The sequence below is a fragment of the Crinia signifera genome, chromosome 2 (genome assembly GCF_055691185.1).
Source record: "Crinia signifera chromosome 2, ASM5569118v1, whole genome shotgun sequence".
NCBI lineage: Eukaryota > Metazoa > Chordata > Amphibia > Anura > Myobatrachidae > Crinia > Crinia signifera.
Genome location: NC_139218.1, coordinates 4,731,858 through 4,742,528, shown reverse-complemented (window position 1 = coordinate 4,742,528; position 10,671 = coordinate 4,731,858). Strand labels below are relative to the sequence as shown.

The following is a 10,671-nucleotide window of genomic DNA, read 5'->3' as shown; positions in this document are numbered from 1 at the left end:
CACTGAAGTACCGTGATCAGCTGATCCACACGTGTGACCCCCAAACTGCCAGCTATTGAAAGAACGCCCCCATAGCCTCTACCGCACTGTTTATATAGGTGTTACATCTATCCCAGTACAGTGTCAATGAGTTGGTACAATAACACAATACTGGCCACATTTGTAACCACATGGACAGTTGAAACAACCAGTCTCCCCTTATAGATTAAGCAGACGGTTCCGATAGTTGCCAATTGACTTAATATAATAAAGGAGGTGGACTCTCACCCCATCTCTGTCATTGGCGACTGTTGTATGCAACAATCAATTGAGACGCTGAGACTCTGCTACCATAAGAGAGCCCATAGTACATACAGAGAATCCCTGCACGTGCTGTCTTAAACACGCACCATTCTCACCTTGTTTTGTCATTCTATGTAGGTTTCATATTTCGCCGTTTTAGAGATGTACAATAAGAGGTTATTTTTTATTGTCTAGAGGTGCACCACACCATGACACTTGTCTTTCCTTGTGGTCAATTCTGTACCAGTGTTCCCAGCGTCATCTAGTCCCTGTCAGGAAACCCATTACACCCCAAGTACCCGGCCGCTCAGGAACAGAGGAGACAGAACGCTGTTTAAAATAAATCTTTATTTTTCATCAAGGAACTGAAGACATTTCACATTAAGGCATAAACAAGTCATTAGACAGCAATGTTCCCCACTCATCCTAGTGCCACACCAATATAACAAGGGGGAAGGGGGGGGGGGGGAAGACTACAACTCCCAGCATGCACTGCAGGCCACACTGGGAGCTGTAGCGCCGGGCTTCCCCTGAATAATAGGCACATCCTGATAACACCCTGCCAAGGAGAGCTGGCACCTGTACAAGTGCCAAGGTTCAGTACACCGCGACCGGCCACTCGCAGGAGGATGTGACCGGGTCAGCGAGTGCCAGCTGCAGGAACACTGGGCACGGCACGCCAGCAGCAGAGGAGAGGGTGCTGCGGGTACCACAGGCCAATGGCCACACAGGGGGCTTATTGCAGCATCGCAGGGACTTCCTCGCAGGGACTCCGGGAAGACTAGTAAGCAGCATTACACTAGACTAAGTGATACCCACAACCCGCCTACACCCTCTGCCAGAGATGGGCCTGACCCAAGCGTCACCATTAGTGCCAGGTCACCCCACACTGGTTCACAGAGCAGACCAAGGACATTCCTGCACATAAATCCTGGCTGGCAGGTCACCCCACACTGGTTCACAGAGCAGACCAAGGACATTCCTGCACATAAATCCTGGCTGGCAGAAGTACCCACCATGCCAAGCACAGGCCAATGCCTTACAGCAGGCATATAGACAAGACATTCACATTGAGCCCTGCACAGCAGCGATGCCAGGAACAGACCCCAAAGCCTACTGGGCCAGCAACCCCAGCAGGTCTATTAGAAAGGAAGAGGACATAGCTCAGGAGCCTAGATTACACATCAGCGTACGGGGCGGCAGAAGCCGTACTGACCACTGGGTGCATGATAAGTGCATTAGCCACTCAGGCTCTGGCTGAAGGACAGACAGGGAGGGGATTGGCCATTCTCCATACCACCGAAAGGTCACATTGGTCTGGCACCAGAACCAGGGTCATTACAGGTGGGAGGAGAACAGCTCAGAGGCTCCGTCAGACTCAATCTGTAGTAGTGGAAAAACAAACTAACTCCACCCGGGGCTGGAGACACAAGGCCACGTGTCCAGCTGTTCTACTGCAGACAACACTGGGGGAGCAGAGCCATGAGGTGCTGCAGGGACTGAGACAAGCCTGGAGCAGGTGGATTTGCATTGTGCAGCTGTAATAAAAGAGAATTCACAATATCCCTGAGCAGCTCCGAAGCTCAACACAGGACAGAAAGGGAGTAGAGAGGAGGAGGGGGGGGGGGGGGGGGTTTGAGAGGTACTGGGTCCATACATAGAAGCGACATTATGGGGGCAATTCAGTTCTCTGCACACAGTACCTATGGCGGTGTGAGGGCAACAGGAGAGCAATACCCCAAATAACAGGCAGCACCCCACCCCGAAGCAGTCACAGCTGGGCTGCCCCTAAGCCACAATTCGTGGTACTGAGCCCACTAACTGGATATACGGCTGTAATGGAAGATCGGTGGCTGAGGTCAGGCAGAAGACTCCAGGAGGGGGTTAATATTAAGGCACAGAGCACTCCCAGTACACGCTGGAGTAAACTGCAGGCCAGGAATAAGTCGGCCACCGGCACCAATCACTGCCCTGGGGGCTTCTATGAACTAAACCTAGTGTGGTCTGTCACTACAGGCAGTGCCGACACACCAGTCACTACAGGCAGCGCCGACATGCCAGTCACTGGGGGGGGGGGTCTCACAATGTGGAGGGAGGAAGGGGGCACCAGTGTACACACCAATATACCTACAGAACTAGCTGGGTCCAGTCCATCGGGATTTACACCTGAAATCAGGAGGACTTGTGAGACTGCAGGAGAGAAGGGGGAATAAAAATAAAATCCCAAAAAACACCCCATTAACATAACAAACTGCAGTCTTCTCAAAACAAAATGAAGCAGACAGCCGCTGCACCTGCTGAGAGGGTACCTGGTTACCCCAGAGCGCACAACACTTCCTGCGCAGCAAAATAAAGCACTTTATCCCGTCTTACAAACACAACACACATCTATTGCAGAACCGGACCCTCTCCCACACACTAAATTAACACTTGCATTACATTTTTTTCCTTCATTTTCATACCATTTTATAATCTTTATAATAAATAAACTTTTATATTTTAAAGTTTTTTTCCTCCATTTTATTTTCCCCTCCTTCATTTTCTTTTTATTCATAGATTCTGCAGAACTTTCCCACAAGACTCCTGCCACGTCTGGGGGCAGATAACGCCAGCAGGAGTGTGGATCGTCCAAGCAATCAACACTGATAGGTTTAAAAGTCACTGCAGTCCTGCAGAGATTAGAGGATCACCGATCATTAGACAGAAGCAATCGCTCAGTAATGAGGTAATGGACTGATTTTTTTGCATATCTTACATCGGCTGGCATCAGAGAGGCTGGTGCCCACACACAAACCGCTCACATACAGATAGACCAAGGGGGCACCGTTTATATTTATTATTTTGTAATGTGCAGTGGAGTGGGCCAGGCCCTTTCCAGTATTAAGGCTCCAAGCCGTGGAAGTTCATAAATTCTAGAGTCAACTAGTGGCTTGGAGGCCATTGGCCCCTATGACCCGAGTCCGTGGCAAGGCCTCGTCTAACTACATGGGAGCCATGTAGGATAAGACTGACTGTAGGAGACCGCGGCATTGGCAATGTAGTAGTTGCTGAAGTTGGCATCGCTGACATAAGGGGCAGGCTGGTAGTAGCAGGTGACATTGGTGGCATTGGGTATAATGTTCTGCTCCGCGAGAACCCTGAGGGCCAGCAGAGAGATTAGGTTGAGGGTCTGCCTGCGCTCGTGTCCCATCAGACACACCGTGCTCTCGTTGACCACCTTGCGCAGTATCATCAGGTAGTCGTACTTGCTCTTCTCCTCGCCAATGAAGTGGTTCTGGAGGTAGGACTCCAGCTTACGCTGCTGCTCAAAGATGTCAGAGAAGTCTATGAAGAAGCGTGAGCACATGTAGCGCTCCAGAGACTTTATTTGCTCCTTGTCTGTGGGCTTGAAGTCCCGCACCAGCAGGTTGCTGTACTTCATGAGGCCGCCACCCCGGATCTCCTCGGGGTTCTTGGTGGCAATCAGTTTGTTCTGAAGGTGGTGGAGGGCGGCCTGGAAATCCCCATAGACGCTCTCACCAATGACGGTGGGATGGAAGTGTTCGGACATGGGGTTCTCTGAGCAGTTGTGGTAGAAGAGCAGAGAATCCAGCACGATCTGGAAAGAGTCCACACTGAACTCAAACTGACGGCGGATGGAGTGGACGAACTTCAGCTCAATGTTCCGCCCGTCTCTGTTGGACAGGGAGATCAGACTCCAGCGGTCGGCATCGGTGAACACCTTCACCAGCTTCTGCACGTACGCCTCTCTCAGGGTCACCGGGCTGATCTTCTCCTTGTTCACCCCCTCCGGTAAGAAATTCAGTAGCAACCCAATGACAACGTCTTTGACCAACTGGAAGTCCGCTTCTGAAGAGATGGTCACCTTAAATATCAGGTCCAGATCTTTGTATCCCAAGCCATTGTCTTTGACCAAGACGTGACTGGCCGCTGAGCCGTTCAGCCGTACGTCTCTCACTTTGATACCAGCAGCCTCCAGCCGGGTGCGGGCCATCTGCACAATATCCTTCAGAGTGATCTTTAGGGTGGGGAAGTTACCGCGTCCATGGATTGGGACCACCTCCGTCAGAAAGCTGTTCAAGCGGCTGACCTGCTCCCAGGTGAGGACACTTTTGGACTTTGAGGAGTCTGTGGTGGAGCTTGCTTGTGCTGACATAATGGCGGTATCTTCTGGAATTACTGCGGAGAGAGGAAGACCAGGCTTAGCGACACGTAACAGAGTGCACGGCGATTTATATTCTACACCAAGCAGTCAGAGGGCTGGCTACATCTGTGCCCATTCCCCATGCATACCCAGACTCCCATGTGCCAACCGCTGCATCTATGCCACCTAGTGTCCTGGCAGCCCAGCCTGTGCAAAGTCTCAATGACCAAGAGCTGGCAGAGCGTTAGCAGGTCATGTATCAAGCAGTGAGAAAGCCCATAGCAGCCATTGTACCCTTCACTGACTACTACATCATCATTATGGGACATGCATCTCACAACATCAGAGTTACAGATATCCTGACCCAATACAGCCCTCCATGGTCACCTGCACCTCAGACACTGCATTCACTAGAACAGGAAGCGTACGGGTAGTCCCACCGCTCACATTAACATACATGAAGCCTACAGGATGTGTGGTGCAGCACAGACAGGAAGTGTTACGGTGCCATGTCTGACCGATGGAGAACCCGCAGAAAGGGGCAATACCGGAATATAGTTACCAGCAATCCTTGGCATGTCTGGTATCTGTGCTGGCTACAGCATTGCCCAACAAGTCTATGCCAGTGTAATGTGGTACAGGCAGCCGGGTCATACCCCTATATCCTCCCTGCAGCCCGGCCAGAGCTATGGGGCATTAATGCAATTATTCAGCCCAGTCTAATTCTGCATTTGATCCTTGTCGTGGAGGATGACAAAGCTCCTAGTTGTGTGTTAAGCCCCGTACACACGGGGAGATATATTGCTCAGTTTCTCCTTTTCATCAGCGACCAGAGATGGTCACTGATGAAAGGGAACCTCTGCCGGGCGGTCACAGGTCACTGCCGGGCTGGTCACAGGAGCATGTTCCTGCGACCAGCGATTAGAAAGGGGCTGAAAACGGGAGCGCGCACCCGGCGATTTATTGCAGGGGCACACTCCCATCACTGGCAATATGGTCGCCAGCGACCATATTTCCAGCGATTTCAGCCCCTATTGCCCCCGTGTGTACACAGTATTAGTGTTACATTGTGTATATGATGTGTATCAGTGCGGGTGACACTGGAGAATGCGCAGTTACAGCTGGCTAGGAGTCACCTATATCATCATGGGCACAGTGCCAGTCTGACCCCTGCATGCCAGGTGTGCTCCAGGAGAACATATCACCTTCCAGCTACACAGTCTGGTAGTGCCTAACATCAGCCACCCAGTGTAAGAGCCATGTCAGTCACCGGGGGCCCACAGGGCACATCCATGTCAGCAGCTGGTAATCAGGACATCCTGTACCGCGGCAGCAAATAGCCTGCAGGTTATCAGCCGTACAGAACATGTCAGCTGACAGCTCCAGACCAGCGAGAGAGGACTGATCCCTGCTGCAGCCAGGCTGAGCTCCCTCTACCCCTATACACCCCCCCCCCCCCCCACCTACCTCCAGTGGGACAGCTATAGATAGGGACAACAGCCATACAGAACATGTCAGTTGACAGCTCAAACTACAGACCAGCGAGGGAGGACTGGTCCCTACTGCAGCCAGGCTGGGCTCCCGCTACCCCTATACACCCCCCAGCGCAGTGAGTGAGGACTGATCCCTACTGCAGCCAGGCACATCTCCAGGGTCAGCACCCTCTACACCCCCAGTGCAGTGAGTGAGGACTGATCCCTATTGCAGCCAGGGTGAGCACCTACCGCCCCAGTGGCGGAACTTGTGGGTTGTGGGTCCAGGTGCAAAAATATAATCTGGGCCCCCTCTTCCACCCCAACCCAGGTTCACAATAACTCATTGATGATTGTATGCAGCAGTGGGCCCCTTAATTGTCAGGGGCCCCGGTGCAATGCACCTGCTGCACCAATGGTAGTTCCGCCTCTGCACCACCCCTATACACCCCCCCCCAGTGCAGTGAGTGAGGACTGATCCCTATTGCAGCCAGGGTGAGCACCCACCGCCCCTATACACCCCCTCTCCCCCAGCGCAGTGAGTGAGGACTGATCCCTATTGCAGCCAGGCACATCTCCAGGGTCAGCACCCTCTACACCCCCCCCAGCGCAGTGAGTGAGGACTGATCCCTATTGCAGCCAGGCACATCTCCAGGGTCAGCACCCTCTACACCCCCCCCCCCCCCAGCGCAGTGAGTGAGGACTGATCCCTATTGCAGCCAGGCACATCTCCAGGGTCAGCACCCTCTGCCCCTATAGACCCTTTTGGACTATGGAAGGAATCAGAGCACTTGGGGAGAATATACAAACTCCCCACAGATCAGACTATGGTGGGAAATTAACTTAGGACCTCAGTGCTATGAGGTGGCAATGCCAACCATCACACCGCTTTGTTACTACCAGTTATTTATATAGCACACACATATGCCGCAACTCTGTACAGTGTAGCTGGTCATTCACACCAGTCCCTGAACCAGTGGAGCTTACACTTTATTACCTACTGTACCACGTTTACACACATGGGTTAATTTAGTTGGGAGCCAGTTAGCCTGCCAGTATATATTTGGATTGTGGGAGGAAACCGGAGTACCCACAGGAAACCCACACAGCCACAGGGATAATACAACACCTCCGCACCAGTTCAGGCGTCCCTACACTTATGATATTCCCCTTTTCTGACACATCAGCAGCCTACACCCCACTATTATCACTGCAGAGGTTCCGTGTACCCCTGTGCACAGCAGGACCCCAATATGAAAGTGCCAGATCTACAGCACAACACTGTTCCCTCTGTGCTTGACAGGTCATGCTGAGACTTGTAGTGCCACTTATGTCAGGGTCTATGAAGCTGCGCGCCAAGGACAGCTCCGGATATAGCACATACATGTCACCCTGGAGGGTACATCATGTTACAAGGCAGACTATTCCCAGCATGCACTGCTCTGGTGTCAGGAAGCCAGACTCACGTTCCATGGCATTAGTGGCCCCGGCTGTGTGTGTGAGCAGTACCCCCCCCCCCCCCCCCCCTTCCTGCTTTCTGTAACTGCCAATAACACAGATTAGTGGGTTTACCCAATGACCCTGTACAATCAGTAAGAATGAGCCCCAGGCCGACACATTCCCAGTGACACACCGCATGCCCCATTATCACAGCATTACCAGTATGAGGGGACCCTGCTAAATATAGACGTCAGAGCCTGCGGTGCTAATAAGGGCATACGCCATGTCACAGCCCCATTCTATCCCACATTACCCCATCAGACCAGGCTTCAGGTTACCTGACGTCTGACATACGAGGCTGCGAGTGTCACAACGTCACCAGATAATGAGTGGCACCTGCGGGTACCAGGCCCCCTCCCTGTGTCACCCGCGTACATGCAGGGAATGTGGTTATCCACCCACCACCTGGGGACTGTGATCTGCCGCTCACCTCGTGTACCCCAGCCTGGGGCCTCGCACTGGAAGCACAGGTCACTGTGTGGGTGGCAGGGTACAGTCCCATAGCAGGTGCACACCAGAGAGCCTCCACAGGTAATGTAGCCACACTGCAGGTATACACCACAGCCAGCCTCCACAGGTAACGCAACCACACCGCAGGTATACACCACAGCTAGCGTCCAGAGGTAATGCAACCACACAGCTAGCCTCACACCTGTGCACCCGCAGGTATACACCACACCTAGCCTCTACAGGTAACGCAACCACACCGCATGTTTATCCCATAGCTAGTCCCACACCGGTGCACCCGCAGGCATACACCAGAGACAGCCTGCACAGGTAACGCAACCACACCGCAGGTATACACCACAGCTAACGTGACCACACCGCAGCTAGCCTCACACCTGTGCACCCGCAGGTATACACCACAGCTAGCCTCACACCTGTGCACCCGCAGGTATACACCATAGCTAGCCTCACACCTGTGCACCCGCAGGTATACACCATAGCCAGCCTGCACAGGTAACCCAACCACACCGCAGGTATACACCACAGCTAACGTGACCACACCGCAGCTAGCCTCACACCTGTGCACCCACAGGTATACACCATAGCTAGCCTCACACAGGTATACACCACAGCTAGCCTCACACCTGTGCACCCGCAGGTATACACCATAGCCAGCCTCACACAGGTATACACCACAGCTAACGTGACCACACCACAGCTAGCCTCACACCTGTGCACCCGCAGGTATACACCACAGCTAGCCTCACACAGGTATACACCACACCACAGCTAGCCTCACACCTGTGCACCCGCAGGTATACACCACAGCTAGCCTCACACAGGTATACACCACAGCTAACGTGACCACACCACAGCTAGCCTCACACCTGTGCACCCGCAGGTATACACCACAGCTAGCCTCACACAGGTATACACCACACCACAGCTAGCCTCACACCTGTGCACCCGCAGGTATACACCACAGCTAGCCTCACACAGGTATACACCACAGCTAACGTGACCACACCACAGCTAGCCTCACACCTGTGCACCCGCAGGTATACCCCATAGCCAGCCTGCACAGGTAACCCAACCACACCGGTGCACCTGCAATAACCCTTACCTGGCATAGCACTAACATGCCCGTGGGGCAGATGGAATGAGGAGTTACATGGAGGCTACAGGACAGGGCCCATACCAGCAGATGCCCTGGGGTAGCGCACACTCTGCAGGGGGAGGAGGGTGCAGCATAGGGGTCAGATCTGGCACCTGGATCACCACCGGTCACTATGACCCTGTGCCATAGCGACACGGAACCACTGCTAGTCTAGCCTGAGAACATGGCCTGCCACCAGCTGCCAATGTAATCACCCTACTAACCACGGCTATCCTAAGAACATGGCCTGTCTGCACATGGGGAGAAGGGGGTGCCATCATGAGGAACTGGCCTGACCACTCAGGAGAACACAGTAGATCACTCATCCTAAAAAGCTGGCCTGAGAGCCAATAGATCACTCAGCAATTACCAAAGCTATCATGAAAACATGGTCTGAGTGCACATGGGGCTATTGTGAGGAGCTGGCCCTACAGCACATGGACGCAGACAATGTCATATTGTGACATCCTGAGAACATGGCCCACCTGCACATGAGGGTAGGAAGGGGGAGCAGCCCATGGCTATCCTGAGGAGCTGGCCTGCCAGCAGCAGACAATACCCCACCGTGCTATCCTGAGGAGCTGGCCCGCCAGCAGCAGACAATACCCCACCGTGCTCTCCTGAGGAGCTGGCCTGCCAGCAGCAGACAATACCCCACCATGCTATCCTGGCACACGGCTATCCTGAGGAGCTGGCCTGCCAGCAGCAGACAATACCCCACCGTGCTATCCTGAGGAGCTGGCCTGCCAGCAGCAGACAATACCCCACTGTGCTCTCCTGAGGAGCTGGCCCGGCACATGGCTATCCTGAGGAGCTGGCCCACCAGCAGCAGACAATACCCCATTGTGCTATCCTGAGGAGCTGGCCCGGCACAGGGCTATCCTGAGGAGCTGGCCCACCAGCAGCAGACAATACCCCATTGTGCTATCCTGAGGAGCTGGCCCGGCACAGGGCTATCCTGAGGAGCTGGCCCACCAGCAGCAGACAATACCCCATTGTGCTATCCTGAGGAGCTGGCCCGGCACAGGGCTATCCTGAGGAGCTGGCCCGGCACAGGGCTATCCTGAGGAGCTGGCCCGGCACAGGGCTACCCTGAGGAGCTGGCCCGGCAGCAGAGCACACGGAGTCTCCGTTACAAGCCACAGACAGAGACCGCTGGGACCCGTGGCACTCACCTGACAGCGCGGCGTGGAGCACGGTGTATGTCCGGTTACTGCAGCGACTCTCCGCTGACAGACTGCTTCCTCCTCCGCTCCCACCTTATATAGTCCTGTAACAACGTCACCACCGCTGCGTATCCCTCCGCTGCTCACTGTACCTCACCCGGCCGCTTACCTCAGCAACCGCCGGGACCCCGCGGCCACACGGACAGCTCGCAGCCTCCTTCCATGCTCACAAGCTCCAGCCATACCCCCCAACAACCGCGTGAACCCGGGAATACTTTTCACTACCGCTCTGCCGGGATATAGGGCGGATTGGTGCGCTGTGATGAGAGATCCTTCCGCCAGCGATTAGGCCCGGCATGAATGGTTGCTAAGCGACGTATACATTATGGGCGTGGTCTGTCTGAGGGACTGGGCCATGCTGCTGTGTGCGTCTCCGACTATGAGTGACGTATTTATTACCAGTTCTTATATAGCGCACACATATTCCGCAGCGCTGTACAGAGA

The 10,671-nt window shown here is 54.0% G+C and overlaps 1 protein-coding gene across 1 annotated transcript; it reads right to left on the bottom strand.

Moving 5' to 3' along the window:
* Positions 1 to 612: 612 nt before the first annotated feature.
* TENT5C (terminal nucleotidyltransferase 5C) lies at positions 613 to 10,387 on the bottom strand. Its single transcript, XM_083171472.1, has 2 exons — positions 10,177 to 10,387; positions 613 to 4,461 (listed from the first exon to the last, which is right to left on the bottom strand). Exon 2 carries the CDS (start codon positions 4,436 to 4,438, stop codon positions 3,260 to 3,262), a length of 1,179 nt encoding a protein of 392 aa, XP_083027598.1. The 5' UTR covers positions 4,439 to 4,461; positions 10,177 to 10,387; the 3' UTR covers positions 613 to 3,259.
* Positions 10,388 to 10,671: the final 284 nt, after the last annotated feature.